This window comes from Channa argus, chromosome 6, assembly GCF_033026475.1.
Source record: "Channa argus isolate prfri chromosome 6, Channa argus male v1.0, whole genome shotgun sequence".
Taxonomy (NCBI): domain Eukaryota; kingdom Metazoa; phylum Chordata; class Actinopteri; order Anabantiformes; family Channidae; genus Channa; species Channa argus.
In genome coordinates, this window is record NC_090202.1 from 13,081,688 (window position 1) to 13,104,049 (window position 22,362).

Sequence of the window (22,362 nt, forward strand, 5' to 3'; positions counted from 1 at the left end):
TTTTATGCCGTGGTATAGAGTGTGTCATTATACACTGTAACATGCAATAAAGAGTTATGCACTTACTGCTGCAGAACTCCCTTAAAAATTAGATTTTCTTGCGGTAACAATGCAGTGAGATTGAACAAGAGCTCTTTGTAAACATCTAACAATGTGCTACAAAGAAGTTTCACTGTTACATTATGTACTACTGTAGACATAACCTACTGACCTCTTCTTACAGTGTGCTCTGATTTATAAAAATACATTGTATGTTTCTTCTCTGCTTCTTCCCTTTGTAAAGTTCAGTCATGGCTTCTTTTTGCTTCCTTGTGACTGTTTACTTGGAGTGTACTGTCTTATCAGGCTGTTATTATTTGATTGTTTTTTCTCAGTACTGCTATTTCTCAGAATTGTTCCCATTCTCTTGAATGTTTTTTCTTCACCTTCCACCTAACCACCTCTGTCATCCCACCCCACATTCTTAGCTGTTCTAATTTCCTCAGCACTAACTTACTGTTGCCCTCCATTCTTCCTTCAATCACTCTCCTCTTTCCCTGTGCTATGATACAGTGACACAGGGAGAGAAACAGCTTGAAGTTTAACAGACACAGGACTAGGTCAACATAACTGCTTCCAGGGATGTGTGGTTCCATGTATGTTTATATTTATGCATGTGTGTGTTTAGTTTGTGACAGACACAAACACTGAGAGTAAGCAGGTGAGGCACTGGCATAATTATACCTACTATACTGTATATGATTAAAAATGCAGCTGTTATAAGGATGATGCTTCATTGCAACCCAGGTTTAATGCAATAAAGGGATCGCAAGAAAATGACTAAGTCTGCACAAGAGTGTTGTGACCTTAATTTCACCTTGTTTTATTTTGGGCCACTGTGGCAGTCTATGTGAGTGGCACGTTGCAGGGCCCATATACAGTACACAATATTATGCTTTTAGGTAATGGACATTTGACAAATAATTAAAGGTAACTTTAATGTCTATCTCATGTGTCTTTCTATACAAAATGTCAGAAAAATGTTTCTAGTACTCACTACATATACAAATCATTGTACGAGAAAACCTCCTGATTAAGCTGTATCCCATATTTTTAATCCACATGTAAAGTGAATCAAAGCATAATTCTTTTTTTAACCAATCATTTTTTTTAAATAATTTCCTTCTTTGTAAGTATTGAAAGATAAGTCCTCCTTATAGAAACATCTTATTTTTCTTTTTTATACTCTCCAAGTTAATTGCTGAGAACTTCAGAAATGGTGAACCATGCGCAGTGAAATTGTTACTTGCATTTTGCCCTCTTGTTGACTTTCCACGTCCCAGGAATTACTTGTGAGTACATTGTTGCTTAAAATGATTTGCGTGGTTTTTATTTATTTTGAGAGATGAATTTGTTATTTTAACTTTGCTTGAAATTACTTTATATTTGAAGTGCAAGGATCTCAAACACTAATGTCTAATAAAAGTATTATTAGAGTAGTGTATTTATTTCCTTCTACCTTTTCTAATTTTGTTGTTTCCATGTAGATGGTTGTTCAAATGACAGGCATGTCCTCTTATATACAGTAGGTGTTACAGCATGAGATATTAGGCATACAGGCATACACTTCTAACCTACTAAGTGTGTGTTTGTGTGTGTATTCTCAGTCTGTCAGTCAGTAGTTTAAACTGGGTTGTCGACTGTATGTGCGTTTGCATGTATGTATTTTAGTGTTTCTGAGAAGCAGATATAGTTGCTATGTGTGTCTGTGTTAGATGTTTTTTGTGTTTGTGTGCAGTGAAATACTTTGTGTTAGCGTTTGTATGTGTAGATGTGGACTGTATGTATTATGCAGACCTAGGAGAGCCTTGTGCTATAAATAAAATAGGGCTGCAGTGTGTTCATTTGAGGAATAATCTATCTGACGTTATGGAAAAGATGCAGAGGGAGAGGAGACTATGAGAATAGAGATTCTATAGAACTGAAAAATAGGTAAAAATTGAGCAAGAAGGGAAAAGAGAAAATAAATAGATAAAAACAGCAACAGAGGGGCCAGAAACTGTCCAGATGTGAAGAAGAACAGTGGCTTTAGCACTATGAAACAGCTAAGAGTCATCTCCAAAGGGTCAGTAATATCTTTTCCCAACATCTTCTTGGGAAATGTGACACCCAGACCTGTTTCAATCTCTCTCTTCTGTGTCTGCAGCAAATAAGGAGCGTGTTTTGTTTGTGCTCCTTGTTAGGGCACTTAGCAGGTCATGCACTTATTTGTCACCAGGTAGAAATGGGAGCAAAATGTTAAGAAGCTGAAATCAGTTCTTATTTATACTTTTTATAATACTGTTGGCAACAATGCTACTGTTGTTGCTGCTTTTAATGTTAGTTAAAAATGATGTTTTCTGGCCAACTTTATGCTCTGTCTTTAGTAACACTAATACTGTTTCTTTTCCATTGGATTTTTCTATATGCTAGGTCATGGAGTTAAAGGGTCAGATGATCCATGTACCCGAGTCCTGCTCCCTGATGTTTCTGGGCTCACCACGTGTTGATAAGCTGGAGGAACTGATGGGCAGGGGCCTTCACCTGTCAGATATTCCCATCCACGATGCTACCAGGGATGTTATCCTAGTGGGAGAGCAGGCCAAAGCACAGGATGGTCTAAAGAAGAGAATGGACAAGCTGAAGGTAGAAAGGTTGCTGGTTAAGACCTATTTACAGAGCAAGAATCCTTTTAATAATTCATTCCCGATGTTGGACCTGCTTGACCAGCATATATTCATTTATGCTGTGGGGATCGCTTACTATATTTGATAAAAGGCACTAGTTCAACCTGTTTTTAAAATTTTAACCAGATTTTTTCAAATATAGAGGCAGCAGATGGAAATTGAATAACGTTCCCTGTATCACAACTTAGACACTGTACTCCCCAAACTAGAACTCCCCAGACCACTAACCAGTTTCCTAACCTGCCACTACATTAATACCTCTAATTGCCAACAAATAGGGAGGTCTTACCCAAACTCCAATGAGCTTGACTTGCTTTTAGCAAGCATATTCATTTAGAAATTAGAGAATGATGTTCATTGTTTATAATTCAAATATGTTAAATCCACTAGTACAATCTTAGTGTTGACTGTTTCAATTCATACTAGCTGGAATGTGGCTCCTGGGACTTGCTCTTATAATTTTTCTTTAAAGGACTTTTTCAGGAAATCACTGAGTTTTGACCCAATCTTATGCATCTGCACACTGCATCACTCCCCCAGGCCACTGTAGCTGTATCTATAAATAGCCAAGCGTTAGTCGACTTGACTGCTTGAACGATGGTACAGTATAGCACTGCATTAGACAGACTTGGCATTAACAAGCCACCCACAGACAGAAATAAACACATGCGGATACACACAATCAAAATCAAATTAAACTAATATAGAAATATTTACACTCAACTGCAGTTTTCTTTTGGTGCAGTACTGGTGCATCATACACTAGTTGTAGGCATTCATTTCTTTCCCCTAGGTGATTTAAGATTCAAGATTCAATAAAATAGTTTGAATCTTGAATCTTGGACCATCATGCACTCTTAGAAAAAGGTGTAGGTGTCCATTTCTGTACCCATAGGTACAATCTACGCTACCCACTGGGGCTAATTATTGGACCTCAAGGTAACTAGGTGTAGCTTCTGAGGACCAAAAAGACACGCACACACACACACACATATATATATATATATATATATATATATATATATACACACACACACAGTATGTGCTATTTATTCAGTGAAGTACAGCTATTACCACAAGGGTACAAGTAAGTGCCCAATGTTCAAAAGTGCCTTCATAAAAGCAAAGCGCACAGAACAAAACCTCCACATTTCCTTTCCGTCTTTCTTCTCCCAGGCCACATTAGAGCGGACTCATCAGGCACTGGAGGAGGAAAAGAGAAGAACTGTAGATCTCCTTTATTCCATATTTCCAGGAGATGTGGCACAGAAACTGTGGCAGGGTCAGCCAGTTCCCGCTCGCAAATTTGATGATGTCACCATGCTGTTCTCGGACATCGTAGGCTTTACTGCTGTGTGTGCCCATTGCACTCCTATGCAGGTCATCTCCATGCTGAATGAGCTGTACACACGCTTCGACTACCAGTGTGGCATTCTGGATGTTTATAAGGTTAGTAGACAGAAAGTACAGTACATTTGGGGCATTTCTAAGGGAGAAGAAAGAAATTGTAACATATTTCTTGGTTAATGTGTCCACCTGTGCATTGAATCTCTTTTTTCTTTGGGTCACCAGTGCAGTTAGATCATCAAAGCCTTTAGTATGTATCACTGTTACTGGAAATACAGTACATGTGTGTGTCTGTATACATTTACTGGCTACTCAGGTGTATTAGGTACACCTGTACAATCTGATGTAATCCACTACTGCAGCTCTGCCATAAATTCTACTGTTACAATGTTGTAATTTCTCTGTTTTTAGATCTAACTGTCAGAAAGGGGAAACTTCTACTCTGTTTATTATTGAGGTTACTGTATAGATTATATGACAGAGCTGCTGTATTGAATTGCATTAGATTGTACAGGTGTCCCTTATGAAGTGCCCAGTTAGTGTACTCTGTGTGTGCACTTGTTTTGTGGAAAAAGTAACTGATTAATGGCCAGTCTGTAGGAGCTTAACAAAGATGTGTCAATATTGTCCATCTGACAGTGTGGCTTCGGGCCTAGTTACAGTCATCACTGTAGTCTGCCATCTTTTCTATTTTCATCCCTACTCTCTATCATCCGATCAGATTTTTTCATTTCATTTTTGCTCTTTCCCCCGTGGCTTCTCAAAATCATTACTACTGTCATCACCTTTCCTTTCTATCTTATTACCTTAACCCTTGGCCCTTGGCACAGTAAAATATATTCACCACATCCCTATAAAAACATACTTTTCATTTCTGTTATCTCTCAGAAATGTCATATATCACATGTCTGGAGAAATGGAAGAAGATATATAGGGAGGAAGGCAGAGAGATTCACTTTATGTAAGAGGGTTTATGTGTGTAGCAGTAGAAGAGTGAGTGTGTGTGAGATAGAGAAAACATGAACAGGGGGACATGATGGGGAGATTGAGGAACCCATATGTTGTCATTGTCATGGTTACTGTCAGCTAGTGACAGGCCTAAATGAGAGCAGTTTGTGTCCTAAATTCTTTGGTTTCCTCGTTTTTCTCCGCCTCTGCCACCTACGGTATTTTTGGAGTAGTGTGTCATGTGTCATGTGTCATGTCCTCAACTCATGTGCCATTTCTTATCTCCATGGATTCTCACTTCATTTGTATATGCAAATTTTGAATGAGATCAAAACGACCAATAAATAAATAAATAAAAAAGCAAAAAAAACCCCACAATTTTAAAGGTAATTTGGTATCATTATATTTTCAAATTTTTGCATCAAATTTCTTACTATTAAAGTCAAGCTCAGTTGGTAAAGGCAGTCGTCAACGGACCACAGGGTGAGGGTTCGATCCCTGGCCCTGGCTATATGTCGAAGTGTCCCTGGGCAAGACACTGAACCCCATTCCCAGCCCATTCCCCTCCCCAGCTGTGCAGTGTCGGTCCAAGCCCGGTAGAAATTGGGGAGGTTTGCGTCAGGAATGGCATCCGGCGTGAAAAATGTGGCAAATCAACATGCAAACAATGATCCGCTGTGGCGACCCTGAACTCACGGGATAAGCCGAAAGGACAAAATAAAAAAAAAAAGTCAACCAAGCAGGTGCCAGGAATATGTTTCAAAGGTACAAATATATTTGGGTAAATACACAAATTAGTTGCTTCTTGTATGTAGGACACATTGTATAATTGTTCAAATGATCTAATGAGACATTTTCTCATCAGTAATACAAGAAAGCTGATAAAGCAAGCTGCCATTCTATAAGTGGCTTTATTGAGATCCTCTCCAAATACTCATTTTACTCTTATTGTGAAGGGGGTAGGACAAGAGAGAGAAAGAGACTAAAAATGTAGTTCTCATGTTACAAGAGGAATGAAGGACGGTATTTAGATTCTACTTCTCTGTGGATGTTGTGTGCTCTATGGAATAACTACTTAGATTGACACAGGCGTATATACGTTTCAATTTTCTCTCTGTCTTCCTCCCATTTTTCGCACAGATTGAAACAATAGGAGATGCCTACTGTGTGGCAGGAGGGCTTCACAAGAAGGTTGATAGTCATGCGAAGCCAATTGCTCACATGGCTCTAAAGATGATGGAACTTTCTGAGGAAGTGCTGACACCAGATGGGAAACCTATCAAGGTGAGTTTTTCGGTATTGGCTACCATGTGCTGTAACATGACTACTGAGACAAGTGTAGAGGGAGGGACGCCGGGCCATCCTGATCTTTAAACATAAGTAAAGTGCCAAAACATTTTAAAGCACAAACAAGGATCAGGCCTAAGAAGTCATTTCAGCTGCTAGAACACAGAAACTGCATCTGTGCATTTATCACAATCTGTCCTTGTTCATTCTGATTTTTACATCACCTGTCTGCAGGTCATGTAGCTCAGTATTTTTACTTGTTTATACTGTATACTTTTACTACATCCATACTGTGGCTGTGTACCTTTCACATTTAGACTTATTGTTTATTTGCTTGTGTGGATGTGGGAATCTTGCAACATCTTGGAACGTGGAAACTCCACATTCCACGGTTGGTTGCAATGTGAACCTAGAACCTTTTATCTGTGAGGCGGCATTGCTAACCACTTTACCACGACCCCTACCCAATTTTAGTATTTCTCACAAAAAATATCTATTCAGTGTAAAAACAGTGATATCTGGTGAATCATGTCACCGTGACTGTCTCTTTATTTTCCAACTTAAAACAATAATATAAAAACAATTGTTTAACATTATGGAATAACCTTATCAAATGCTGAATCCACAGAGGTATGCAACTTGTTTTTTAAGAGGTGTGGCCAAGATGACAACTTCACAAGCTACACATTGACATACAACATGAAGCACACAAAAAATATATGTATTTGGAAATTCGAATTGGGGTTCTAGCTGTGAGGTGGCAGCACTAACCACTCTTCCACCATTCTGCCACCTAATATTTTCTATAATTATGTACTATTTTCCACCATGGTTCATGTGCAGCATTCACTGAGCTGTCACCGCATTATAACCATGTATTCTTCATTTTTAATAATAGCTTGTAAGTAAGAACAGCATCATTGAAATTGTTGACCTCTTGAGATTTAATATAACATAGTATATGAATAACATCAGTTATTCTCTAGGATCGCCAACATCATTTCCACCTGACGACAGTTTCCTTCAGTTTTATATTATTATTGTGATCTCAAGTGTATGAATGAAAGGATTATGCATTTGTGTCATTGTTTTTACTTGCATGTTCAAGTATGTAGGTTTCTGACTTTGAATATGTATGTTTTAGAAATATGTTGCTGCTGGATATATGTTACAGTGCATACCATTGGACAACTGCAGACTGGGTCATGTACAGTTGGCATGGTGACGACGAGTATGTTATTGACCAGAAGTGTTGTGATTGACATTTTTTGTATATTTTAGTGTTGGCTGGATGGTTTTTGGAAGATGTGAAGAATAGATTAACTTTAGAAGAATAGATTAAGTTTTTCTCCAATCATAAAAGGTGACATTGATAGAGAAGAATCTCACTTTTAAGGTTATAGCACAAAGCATCACAGTTAACAAAAAGCTTTGTGCTGATGTGGTCATTCAAGTCCACAATGCTTAGAAATGTCATTAACAATTTTCTGAGCATTTCAGTAGTATTTCTTTGAATTCTTCTTCAAGATCAGCTATTCTCACTCTATCTCTCTCAACTCCAGTTTGTTTTCATTATATAACTGTCTGGCTTTGCAAACAACATTCATCATTCTTCATATATATATATATATATATATATATATATATATATATAGTATATATATATATATATATATATATATATATATATATATATATATATATATATATATATATATATATATATATATAGTATATATATATATATAGTATATATATGTATATATATAGTATATATATGTATATGTATGTATGTATATGTATGTATGTATATATATATATATATATATATATATATACTATACAAGTATACAAGTATATATATATATATATATATATATATATATACTATACAAGTATACAAGTATATATATATACTTCATATATATATCAAGTATATATATATAGTACTTGTTTGTATTTGTGGGTGTACACTACTGTATGTGATATTTGGTTCTGTTATGCTTCACTGGTGTGTGGTGGAATTGAGCCTTGTCATCTCATTCTGCTCTTTTATACCATCTCGGTCTGCCTCAACTATCCCGATTTCTTCTTCTTTCCTAATTTACTTTTTTCTTTCCCCCCCCTTTTTTTGTTTTGTATCAAGGTGACATATGAAGAGATAGTTTAGTTGTGTATACAGCCTCTTAAGTTAAGATTGCTTCATTGATCTTGTTGTAAATTATTTTCATTTGGGTTTTTTATTAAGTATATTTTAGATGTTGCAAATAGATTTGCCATAGCTGTTATTTAAAAGAAACCGATTCCTTATTTTTTACCCTTATGATTTAATGTTGTTACATTGCTAAAGAGTACAGAAAATTAATGTTAAATCCCTGTCTGCTGTAGAACTGCAGTATTTCATGTATGCTTGATTGTACAGTGTCTATTTAAAAGCAACTGAATGCTATATGGAGAGTGATAGAGAAATGTAAGGTGCTCTTTTGCAGGAAAAAGATGATAATATTAGGTAGGGAGCAAATAAAAGATGCAGAATAGAAAGACCTGGATTTAAATGACTCATGTTAATTTACCGGAATGAAAAGGAAGCATAGGATATGATTTTTTTATATCCAGTTCAATCTCTATCAAGGTCACCCAGCACATGTAGGTGGCCTTCACAGGCCTGTGTGCTTACTTGCAATGCCATAAAAATAATTCAAAGTCATTAGCTCCTGTTTTATTTATTTATTTTTGGCATGGCACAATTCATACAGCCTTATCAGGCCAACTTACCCCTTTAATGTAACAATCATGTTGAACTTGATCACCTTATACAGTATGTGAAATTATTTTTTGCATTTTGTCATGGCTTGATAAAAAATATTCATAGAGAATGGTTCAGAGAGGAAAAAACATAACGTAAGAGAAAGGCTAAGACAGATAGCTGCTTAACAACGGACAGGACACTGCTCTGTGTACAGACGTCCTCCTAACATTGTCCATTTGTCTCAAAATAGAAATGCCTTGCCAAGCATTTTTGGCCCACTCTCTTGCTCTTCCACTTTATTTCTCATTCTCTCTTTCTTTCCTCTTGCCCTCTTTATCTTTCCCTCCCATATTTCCCTCACTCTCTCTTCTGCAGCTTCTGTGAAATCCAGTCCTTTCATCTCCCCTTCAGCTTCTTGTTTGATTTTTCTCTGATTTTGATTCTGGTCCTGCTTTTCTATATACTGCATTCTCTGTTATGTTCTCATCTTTCTTATCTCTCTTCACTTTATGTTGGTATAAAGAGGAGTTATAGAGATATTCAACACTTCAGCATGATAAATGCTGTTCAGTGAGTGCACTCAACTCCAGCCAGTGTTGCACTGTTATGCAAACTAGCATTAGAGCTGTGAAAGAGAACTGAGAAAAAAATGTTTAGCAAGAGAGAAACAGAGAGAAACAGAATGAATTGTCAAGAGAAAAAACACATATGGAACCCAAACATCCTTAGTTTTTTCATCATATAACTGCTTCAGTTTCAGACCTGTAGCATGATCTTTTTGGATTTTGCGTGGTTTTATGCACGAGCGGGTGTATGAGTAGGTGAGTGGGTGGGGATATGAAGGACGTAGTGCTTATATTTTTACCTGTGGTAGGAACTGTGTCCAGATTTTAAGGGTTTTCAAAACATAACTAGTAAGACTATAGTGTATCCTACACATGCTGAGGTCACACTCTGAATGCAGGCGCATATTCGATATATTATGAGACTATTATTGTTAAAGGTAACAAAGTATCATAATATCTGAATTGTGAACTATATGTTCAGCAAAACATCTTGTGATGTGATCTTGTCATGTTTAAAATAATTTTGTATAGGTGTTAATTCAACTGTGTGCTCAGTTTAGGGTGACGTTTGCTCTGCCCTTATACAACTTATAAGGGCTTATACAAATGTTTGTACTATTCTGTCCATCCCATTCATGACAGTAAGAATAGGTTACATAACAGTATTACCTTTTTATATATTATAATACAATACAAACATTAACCTACATGAATGGAGAATATTTTGCAGGGCTGATGCATTAGACTGCATTAGTTTTAGCTCCATGTACCTAATAAACTGGCAAATGAATGGACATGCAACAACACTGACCCTAAAATTAGTCCCTCCTTTCTGTGTCGTTCTCCTTCTCTGTATCCTTCTGTCAGCTTGGCCAGACGCTAAAATTTGATTGGCTTGTCTGTGCTGCTGCGCCATTTGCTCATTGGTTATCTGAGGGGCCATGTGCTGTGGCTGCTGACTCACAGTGAAAAGGAGGGGAACAGTGCAAGAGTGCGTCTGTGTTTTTTGAGACTAAGAAATAAAGAAGTGTATGTGCATGTGTGTGTGTTTGTGTGTGTTTGTCTGCTAGATGCAGATATGTTTGTGCATGTCTGTGAGTGTTTGTCTGTCATAGAAACAGAAAGACAAGTGCATGGCCATCTGTGAGCAGTTTAGCTGAAAAATAGGTCATACTACACCTACCAGCTTTTTCTCTCTAGCGTTTTGTATCCATCATCTTCTTTATCTTTCCTTTTGGTGTCATCAAGGTTTCGCCATCTAATTATAGGTTTATTTCTTGCCTCTTTCTCGCAACAATGCCTTTCTTTCACTCTTTTCGCCTGTCTTTGCTCCTTTCTACCTCACTACCCCCGTCGCCTGTTGTTGCCATGACGACCTCTCAGTGTGCTGGCATGCACATAGTAGCGTTGGTTGCCTAGGTGATGAGATGCTCAAGTAGATTATTATAAATCTACTGGGTTCCAATGGCTTTGTGTGTGTGTTGTGTGTCTATGTGTGTGTGTGTGTGTTTGTGAGTGTTTGTGAGTGTGTGTGTTTGCACATGGCTTTCTGTAATTTCATGGACACATTTTGGCTCCATGTCACCCTTGTAAGGGCATTTGGGCAAGCCCTCACAATTTTAAATGGCTGTTTGACGATTAAGACTTGATTTTAGGTTTAGGTTAGTGTGAGAAATTGGCATGTAGTTGTGATTGTTGAGGTTATGATCTATAGAATGCATTTTTTCAATGACTGTCTTTACAATTAAAAACAAAATGTATGTACTGTATGCATGATGACGTGTTCTCAAATGGATGTAAAAAAAAAAAAGGTTGGTCGAATGGCCATGAAGTGGGATGGTCAAATTGGAATGATGGCTGGATTGCTTCCACTCTGCCTCCAGCTATTAATAGATTCATACTTCAGCCAAATTATAACATGAGCACCATGTTGCTGCCCTATATCTGTTACCAAGAGGAGATGGAAGCAATTATTTATTTGATTAATTTTCCTCGCTCTCTCTATTTTAAGATTTTCATCACACTAATAATCAGATTAGAGAACAGATACACTACTGTTTCTGTACAATTTCCATTTAGTGACTCAATGAGCACACATTTCTTGTTAGCCTTTGTGCTGCAGGATAGGCAGAGCATGAAAAAAGCATTACTGTAGTTCAGTGGGAAGGTTTATTTTTCTAATTTATAATAATTCACAACAGTGTCAGGTTTTTGTAGCACAGGGTCAAAATCCCAAAAGCATGTTTGTGTTGTCCTTTAAATACCCAGGGGTGTATTATGAGCTTGTGGAAAGTTACATAGTGGAGTATGAGACAATTTAGGCAACTGTCCTGATGGCAGATTTAACTTACGATCAAAATTGTTTTGAAGTGTTTATTTTATTGTAAAAGTATTACATATTGGGGCTTTAATGTGGGAGATGACTTGATTGTTAAGCGATTAGCAGTCCAACACACAAAACCTCAAACTCTGTCTGCCACTCTGCCACTTGATAAGCAAATAAACCACATAATTGGTGTCAAAATATTTTATCAGTTAATTGATATCTTGTTTACTGCTCTGATTTCTTTCCTGTTTTTTTTGTTCTCTACAATCACCTCTCACCACCCTCTCCCTGCCTTATCACAGCTGAGGATAGGGATCCACACAGGTTCAGTGCTGGCTGGCGTGGTCGGGGTTAAAATGCCACGTTATTGCCTGTTTGGGAACAATGTCACACTGGCCAGCAAGTTTGAGTCGGGGAGTCAGCCGAGGTGCATCAATGTCAGTCCTACAACTTACCAGTGAGTATCATGTGATACAGACAGCATTAGGTCTTGTCATACAGCCGTCATTTTGTTTGTGGGAGGTGCTTATAAAAAGTCCTTCTGTATATAAACAACTATGTTACTCAACATTCTCTCTTTCCAACAGATTGCTGAAAGATGACCGTTCTTTTTCATTTGTTCCTCGTTCACGGCTGGACCTCCCTGAAAATTTTCCCAAAGAAATCCCAGGGACATGTTACTTCCTGGAGGCAGGGACATCTCACAGCCATGCCTCACTGACCAGCTCTCGCTCTGCTCCCCCAGCCTCTATGAGGAAAGTCTCCTACAGCATTGGGACCATGTTTCTAAGAGAAACAAGTTTGTAGGTCCCATTCATAGACTAGGATACACAGATGTTCATTACGTGAGAAGCTGGATTTGATCTTGTGGAACATGCAGGAATCTGATCACTCTGGTCTTTGGATATGCAAATGCATTACATGAAATCTTAAATTTAAAACTGTGGAGAAGTCCACATGAATGAAACTCATCATTGGTGAAAAAAATAACATGCCCTTATCTCCCCTGAGCAAATACATGGTTCAAATGACTTCAGGAATAGCACTTGTGCTAGTCTCACATGAACCATCTCCCACTGTCAGTCAAAGGATAAACCTTAATGTAAAAGTTAATGATTTAGTTGGGTGACTCAGCTCCATACCTGGTTACCGGCTCTCTCCAGTGGCCCTTTCTTGCGAATAGGCATAAAAGTCACAGTGCTTGGAAACATTCTGGAAGAGAGACCATTTGCACAAACCAGTGTTGCATATTAGCAATGGAATTGCGCAAATAGAACAAATCCACTTTCCATTCACAAAGTGGGTGCAGAAAATGAGAGAGTTTAGTGAACTTTTGGAAGGTGGTAATGGTGCCACAAATGTTTGCTGTGCATCATGGCCTCTTGTATAAAGAAGACCACTACTGAAAAACACTGCACCTCCTCTTGCTCCCCTCTTCAACTGTCCCAACATCATGTCATGCTTTACCGAACTTACCCTTAACATCTGCTGCTTGTTATATCCATCCATTAAGCTACACCAGGACGAGTTATCAGGCCTAAACATAAAGAGTAAGATTTGAAAAGGGGTCATCAAAGGACAAATGCCAAAAACACTAAGCTGATCCTAGAACCTTTTCTGCTTCTAAACCACAGCAAACTATAACCAACAGCAACCATTTCATTGCAGGTAATATGTTTAGGACTGAAGATTATTCCCAGCTCAGTGCCTTTTAACTGCTCAAATCAGGACAAATACAAGATGGAGGTATTTGAAATATTTGAAAAGGAAAAAAAGGAGCGCTTTGTTTATCTTACGGTAACAATTGTTTGAAGATATTATTGAGGGCAGCGATTTCATTGTCTCTGGCTGCACTTGAGAGTAAAGATATGAACGGAGGAATGACATATGCCAAAGTTTATGACCCACATTTGAACCTGTGGTGTATCCCACTGATCTTTGAGGAGTCCTGACTAGTTGTGTCTTTCATGTTGAGATGGTAATGAGTGGCTAGCAAGATAAATCAATCGTTCCTCAAAGAGTTCAAATATTTAAAATACAATTCATCTTTCTTTTGTTCAGATCAACCAATAATACACACAATATAGTATTATTATTTATAGTACTATAATAATTTGTATACATAGTCACAGTATGCATGCTTGACACGGTTCACATTTGCATACATAATCTTTTTTAATTAGATTGTTTTTTTACCACATGGATGTAACCCCGTGCAAACACACCCAACAGGATTTAAATTGAAGTCTGCTACATTACTGGTAGATTGAGTATGATTTACTCAGTGGAAATCTCAGGCCTTCCAAATGCTTCAGCGTAGCTTGGTAACCCCGGCATGGGGGGGGTCAACTTTTGTCTAAAATAATCTTCATCTGTGGTTTTTTAATGTAACTTACATTACACAGCTGCCATTGTTTTTCATCAGACCAATAGAAATCAAATATCAGGTTTATGTCACATTTAATAACTGGCAGTTAGAAGTCCACTGACATATAAAAAGTATTTGTAGGTACATCACAAGGTATATTTGATATATTACATTTTTCATGCTGATAGAAATGTCTTTATTGTAATAAGCGGTACACAGAGGTTTTTTCACGATCAGATCCTTATTTGATTATACTAAAAAAACAACTCTTTGTTCCAAATTAAAAAGTGATTGCACTGTGTGCTTAACCTTTCATGTACAAAAGGTGTTTTTTGCTAGTTGTAGAGCATCACAATATGGCTTCCATTACTGCCAAAAAATCCTTAATAACTAAACTGCTCTTCAAAAACATTAATAAACTTTTTGACAATGAACGCTTCTTATAATTGATGTATATATCACAAATCCTGTAATGGAAATGGAATAGAAGGTTGCGGTTTCTACAAAATGAAACACCGGTAACTGAATCTCTGAAAGATCAGATAATTGAGCCAAACTGGATTTCAAGATTCAAACAACTTTATTGATCCCATAGTAAAATTGTGTTGCCTTGTTACAGCTGCAGGTGCCTTGTTGAGCCAGCACAGGCCGAGCTTGGTTTTCAAGTATGGGATATTTACTAGTTTGTCTATGTACTGACCTTGGCAGGGATTCAACAGGAACATATGTGGACGTATGCTACTGCAGGTGAAACATCAAAGGACAACCTATGTTGGACATGAAAAATAATCTCCATCTGGCTGAAGGTTCCACCCACTAAAGGGCAGTGTGCCCTCTAAATTAAACTTCCACCCGCATTTAAATTTTCCATATTAAAGGAAATGAAAAGTCAAAAAGATTTCCTTTGGATATTTTGGTGTTTGAAATGGGTTGTAAGTTCCAGCTTTGATCATGGTTGATTATTTCCAGAAATAATCTTAAAAACACGAGTAGCATCAGAAAGCTTGAATCTCTTGCATATTTACAGCATGTTTTTGACAATATTTATTTCCCCATACAACACACAATCTGTATTCGCTGTAAACAAATGACAAATTTTTTTCTAGCTTAAAGTATACTATGCAGTAGAGAAGTAACAAATAGACCAGACAATAACACACAAAGATCAATTAAATCCAACAGACACAATGGAGCATAATGTAGGTTTTAGCTTAAAAATGTCAGAAGTGGTAACACAAAGAAAATATGTGTCTTATCTAGGTGCCATTGTTTAGTAGGTCAATCTTGTACTCTTATTCCTAGAGAACTGATCCACCGTATAATTTTATTTATACAACCCAGAATTTGTTTGAAAGCAGCATCTTGTTCACATTTTAATGCTTTGTGACAGCAAAGCCAGCACATTCATATTTTGGGATATTATAGAGAACCAGAATCTGCAATCCCAGCCTGGAACATAATACATTCAGTATATGTAAACATCTCTGGTACAGACCATTAACGTAAAGTATGAATTGTCAGATACCCCAGAGAATGGTTCACCAACTTCTCCAAGTGCACAAGACAGGTTTTCTGTGCCTTTAAGGACAGGGACATGGATTATGGCTGGTCTTAGTTTTCTACTAGACAATGCATAATTTTACACACAGGACATTTCATATATAACACCATCTTTCAGAGACATGTCAAAAGTGCTCTTTGGGGTCTATTTTAGTTTTATATGGACAAATGAACCTATAATCCAAGCCTTGTTCATAACCCTATTATTTTCAGTTAAACCAGAAACATGGACATGCAATAGTATGTTACCTATGGAAAATTACATTTAGCCTCATATGGTTCAATATTGACAGTACATTTCAGTCCAGGGACCAAGTAAACACAATTAGATAAATGTAATTAAAGAATGATGAGGAAGTGCCAATTAATATGTCAATTTCCGACCACGGTTGCTGTTTTTAGCTATTCGCCATTGCAAACTTATTGGCCTACAGAATTTAACTATAAAACTACATCAGCAAGTGTAACTGTTATATATACTATGTGGAAATGTGTGGATGGACTACTATTACATTGCATCCAGCAGTAAAAAAACAAACAAACTGAATTTCTTTAGGGGTCCTTGCAAGGTAGGTGAACCACTCTGAAGTGTATTTAACACTAGTGATATTTAGCCTGGGGTGAGGTTTTTCTGTGGTAGGCTTCACATATAGAGACACACAAGAGATTTTTCAATACATGCATTGATGTGTACTTAATAAATCTATTGTAGCATACATGTAGTGCGGGTGTTATTTATACTCATTTTGCGCTGTGCCTGAATTCTGCTTCTAGGCTTAATAAAAGATATTACACCAGAGCTACACCCACACAACTTGTGTCCCAGTACTCATGTCTCCAAGTCTGTAAAATCATGGCATAATAACATTTGGTCAGATTTTACAAGTCTTGCTGGTATAATGTGGAGTTGTTGCAGGTGCTGGTTCTCGACAGTGTCGCTGTCAGTCATGGATCATTACATACTGCAGTGCATACTATACAGTCAGTGACTTACTCACACAAAGGCACATGTCGCAGTTGCACTGGCAATACAACTGAGCTGTACTGTATAAGGTGTGTCAAACAATGAACGTTAACAAATGTTGTCATGAGCCGGAGGTAAGTGTTGAATGGTTTAGTATCCAGTGAGAAAAAACCAAATACATCCTTTACTCCAGCAACTGTTGTCTGTGCGCCTACAAGTGTGAGTCTATATGTGTGTGTTAAACAATATAAGGACATCCTGAGTTTGCCAGTGTACAAATGTAATAATTTATTAACAAAAGTCTTCTCTACCTGTAACAAATGTGTACAATGTAGATCAACTTAATATATATAAAAACTGAAACATTTTTAATTGTAATACAATTATACAGCAGACTTTTTGTTATTATTTGACAGATTATTTCATGTTTTCACATTTTCCACTGCTTTGTCCTTTTTCTATTTCAGCCAGATACTGTACATTATTTCTGTATATGTGCCATCCAAATCCAGGCTGGTTTCCTCAACATGCCTACAAACCCTGTCCGCTAAATGTCTTTTACTTAAAGAATAATGGTTGAACTGGTAGATTCCCATAGACAGTGTTAAATTTTTCAATTAAGCATAAGAATTTGAATGATTTTTTTTTAATGACAGATTTATGAAACATTTTCAACTCAAAAAGCAGGACACTATCATTTGTATTAAAAAAGGGGTGATTAACATTTGTTGTTTTTTTTCCAGGACGTGGTTAAAAACTGTTTCGTTGCCAACATTAATTTCATCCCCACTGACAGGTCTATACTGATGCGAAACTGGTCCTTATTTGTTAAACATTAGTCTGGTTTTAACAGTGGAAACAAACATGGTTGATGCTTGTCATCCAGGGTCAAAAAGCAAAAAAAACAAAAACAAATGCAGCTCCCTGAAGAAATGTGCATGTCTGTAAACTTCATCCACATGACAATAGTAGCTTCCATGACATTTATTCACTAGTTTAGCTTAAAACAAAATATTTGTGACATTTACCAGTTCATCATTTTACAGAGACCTCGCTCAGTCCTCACTTTGGGAATGTCTGGTTGATGTCACGTGTCAGAAATCTGGTTAGTGTTTTGTACCTGGATGTCATGTTGTAAAAATACAGAGCTGACCCTGGACATGAACCTAGTTTGACCCTGTTGTTGGAATCAGATGTGAGTGTGGAAGAGGGTTGCTGTTGGTTTCAGACTGACATTAAGGGCACATCTTCTGTCTTATATGATGTAAATAAAAAGCACCAAGTATCTTTAATAAGAAAGACAGACTGGCTGTTACTGTGTGTGCATGTGTATATACATGTTTTTTTTTTCAGGGGCTGTTAGGGGTTCAATGTATTGCCCAGAGACTCTTCAACATATAGCTAGGACTGGGGATCGAACCACTGACCCTGTCATCCGTGGATGACTGCCTTACCAGCTGAGCTACAGCCACGCCTTCATGTGTATATACATGTATATATCATTAATATGAAAGTGCAAAGTGAAAGTTTGTGATTATGCATTTGATTGGTTGTGTGACTAATGCAGAGACAAAATTATAATTAAACAAAAATGCAACATGGAGGATCTTATCAATGCATCTGCTGGAAACTGGATACTGGGCTGGTAGATGCACTAATCTGACTGACCAGGATACTTTAAGGTGAATGAAACTGGTTGCTATGTAAACTACAGTAACCAGACATGTTTACCCGTTGTTAGTCTTTCGCAGCTCTTTGAAAGAATCCTCTTAAAGAGTGCAAAGTCGTGGTAATTGGCAGCCAGACACCTGCAAAATGTTGAATGACAATTGAGGTCTTTTTCTTTCCAAATACTCCTCTCTATTCAGTTTTAGCTGTTGTCCCCTTAATTCACTAAGCCGCCAGGCCTTGTTTCTCCTTCCTTATCTGTTACCCTTTACCCTTTCTGTGTGCCATATGCAAATACACCTCCATTACTCTAATTGGCTTTGTAAGGTTTGGATATTTGACATGGAGCATGTTCACTGCTTAGGCTGGTGAGTATTCTACCAGTGCCATAGCACTACTCAAAATAATGCGCTAATGGGAATGCACACACATAAACCCACAGTGAAGGTGAATGAGTGAAAACAGGTCTGTGTTATTAGTGGTGATGACAGTAGTAAAGGTTCAACAAGGAGTTGTGAGGGTCGGTTGGATTACGGTACGGTATGTGTGTGTGTCAGACTACTCTGCATTGTACTGAGATATGAGTGATTGATGCATCTGTGGAGTAGGTGCTCTCTGATCTTTCAGTCTGCAGATGGGATTGAATTACAGAATGTGGTATCATACATGCTGTATATTTTTTTAGTTAAACCTCTAACTAGAAGAAAAATAATTAAATAATACCCTATCTTAGACCTTTATGTCTCTATGCTGCCAACAGATTTGGCTGGTGGCAAAACGATTTCAGGTTGTGTATACATGCGTCTGTCTGTCTAATGTGTTAATGTGCTGTCTTAGGAGCATCATGAGGGAATTTTTTTCAAAGTTTGAAAACATCCATTTCAACTTAAAGATAAGATTATGGTGGCCGCAGATCAAAGGTCGAGGTCACTGTAACCTCAGATCCATCCCATTCGCACGATCACAATAAAACTATTCCTTTAAATTTTCTAATTGTAAATAAAGCAAAGTCTGCTCCGAACAAACAGTTGACTTTTTTGACATTTTAAATACACTTTACTAAGAGAGCAATCGGCAAAATTATTTCTAATGAAAAGCCTTTACTTTACAGGAACATGGGGTGCAATTTGCAGAACAATACCCCCAACATTTACACAATCGTCATTGTGTGCAACCTCTATTCCAAAAGGAGACAGAACAGGGGATACAATGGAATCAAATTCAAGAAGAGACGAGGCACAAAACTAAAGAGCTGATCTAAAAAGTAAAGTAGTGTAAGATTTTACAAAAAGAACTATTGATCCACAAACATACAGCATTACGTCTTGGTCACGGTCGTGCAACCTTCATCAAGTCTACCTTCCAGCACACACCCCTCTCACGCACACTAGATGACCCTGCCAGTCAACAATAGCAAACAATAGCATCTGTATTTGAGTGTGTATCTCTCAGCTGTAGTTCAGCCAAAGGACGTGTTTCTTAATAATGATTCACTGCTGCCATCTCCCTTGTTTCCTTTTGTTATCTGTTCTCTCTCTCATCTTTCCCCTCATCCATAACTTTTAAGTCCAATCCACATCCCTTTCTCATCAGCCTGCCTGTGAATTTCTCTTATTGCTGTTTGTGCGTGTTCTTCTCACCCCTTCATTTAGATGGCATATGAGTTCTGCAGTGTTGATGCTGTTTGAGGAGGAAAAGAAGGGGGATGATTAAATAGCATGTAGACCAAGTCACCATATTGGTAAAATGCAATCTTTAGGAGTAAACCTAAAAAATATACAGCAAACTTAACTGACTCTGAGTGAAATAGGTAAGAGATAAAGTGAAAGCTCAGATACCTTCATGCCAAACAATAATCCACACATCCTGCCTTGATTTGATATTTTCCACCAGGGTCACCAGAGTGGAAAAGAGATGAGTGGGACAGGGGATTAGTGTTGATCCATGCAAATTAAAAGATCATAGAGGCTACCTCGCAAGGCCGTGTGAGTAGGCTGCCCTTTGCGTTAAATGAAAACTGCATGTGTTTTTATGTTGATACTTGCATGCGTCTGTTTATGAAGGCTTGCAACTGCCACCAACACCCAGCATGTATCCCTTTGCACTTACTTAGCTTTCACTAAGCTAGGATGCTTATTTTGTTGAGTGGAATGTGGATGTGTATTTTCCTAGAAAATTCTGTGAAAACTAAGAAATAAGACAGCATTTTTACACAGAATTACTAAAAAATACACGATTAGCACCAGTGTTGCTCTAAAGATGATGTAATGTCCTGTCTGCCCTGGGCTCTTTGAGTGCTATAAGTTGGAATGTTTTTTATTTTTAATTAACCATTTACCCTGGTGTGCAACCTTTATGCTGAGCTAAGCTAACCATTCTTCAGCCATATCACAGACACACAAACACTAAAACAAACTGTACGCACAAATCTCTGTGTGTGTTTTTGAGGTTGTGAATTAAGGATATGCTCTCTGTACCAGCCCACTTCCTGGAAGATCCTGTAACTTTATTACCATGCTCTCATTAGGTGCTCATTTAGGACAATCAGATTCCTATGTAATCTAATCATTCCGCATAAATTATAAGATAAATCCATTATAACTGCAAATATCCAGCTAATTAGAGCTGGGATGCACCACCCTGCAATGTATCTGTACACTTTGGGGGATTTACACTGTTCAAGAGTATGTAGACAGTCTTCACCTCTTTACTGAACTGATTTCAATTTGTATTTGGAAACTGATTGCAGGGAAAAATATTGCACTACATTTTATATGGACACAGAGTGACCGTGTGCATATGTGTGCTCTGCTTCATGCTCTTCCTGATAAATAACCAGCACTTGTAAAGTGTGAGCTGTAGATGGAGGAGCGAAGCGGTCACTCTGACCCATTACTAAGTCAGCACATGGTGGTCAGGTCATGTGGTGTGCTGGGAGTTTGCTTTTACTTAGATGTGATCACTGGTGACTCAGGAAGCCTGTGCATGTTCTCAGCTCACAACCAGTGAGTAGAAAAGTGTGTGCTTTTTGGCTTTTTAAGTTGTTGGGATTTTTTGGACATATTTGTCCTCATTCATTAGCTGACAGGCACTTGTGCCCGCCTCGATGAGATGACAAGTGAAAGACAGATGTGAAGAACAGAAATAATTTGGAAATATGGCATATGCTTGTTTGAGGAGGGACATGAAGGAATAGTAATTAAATTTGGAAAGATGGGAGGGAATGGACAAAGGAAAGAGAAAGGAGAAGCACATAAAAACAAAGTATAAAAGAAACATTTAAGAGAGAAAGGGAAGAATGAGAAACAATACATTTTCACACGAGTAGTCTGAGAAGAACCACTGGTAGTACATTACCATAGCTGGTTGTTATCTGTGACATAGGAAATGAAATACTGTAAAACCCTCAGACAACTGAGAAAAAAAGACGTTGGTGCATATCATCATTTGTTTTAGGCAAACCACAGAGTGATGCAACGATAGTGGGGAATAATGAAGAAATAAATATTTTAAGTGCATAGTTAAGGTCTGGTTATAGTTTTGGAGGATTTAATTTAATAATTATTATAAAAAAATAATTTTAATGGACCACACCTGCAGTTTTTGCCTATTAAATAAAGACAAAAGTAAAATTTAATTGCCTTAAAAAACATAAGCACAGTTTAGTCCAAGAAGACTTTAGCTAAGGGTATTTTCAAACCAGAGGTGTCAGCCACACCAGCGCTGTCAGTCTTAGAAGGATCAACCGTGAAAAAAACATGGAGGTAGCAGCTGTACTGTAGCAGCTTTTACGTCATCCACAGGTTTCGGCAAAGTTGTGGAGCTTTAGGCTTCTCATCAACTTGAGAGGTTCTTTGGAGCAAAACATCCATAC

The 22,362-nt window shown here is 37.6% G+C and overlaps 1 protein-coding gene across 1 annotated transcript in view; it reads left to right on the forward strand.

Annotated features, from left to right (window-relative positions):
* gucy1a2 (guanylate cyclase 1, soluble, alpha 2) overlaps window positions 1-14,730 on the forward strand; it is a 31,532-nt gene extending 16,802 nt beyond the window's left edge. Inside the window, exons 5-9 of the mRNA XM_067508608.1 lie at window positions 2,452-2,664; window positions 3,882-4,154; window positions 6,141-6,284; window positions 12,231-12,385; window positions 12,516-14,730. Of these exons, the coding sequence (XP_067364709.1) occupies window positions 2,452-2,664; window positions 3,882-4,154; window positions 6,141-6,284; window positions 12,231-12,385; window positions 12,516-12,735 (1,005 nt within the window). The 3' untranslated portion in view covers window positions 12,736-14,730. The remainder of the gene's footprint in view (window positions 1-2,451; window positions 2,665-3,881; window positions 4,155-6,140; window positions 6,285-12,230; window positions 12,386-12,515) is intronic.
* The last annotated feature ends 7,632 nt before the right edge of the window (window positions 14,731-22,362 follow it).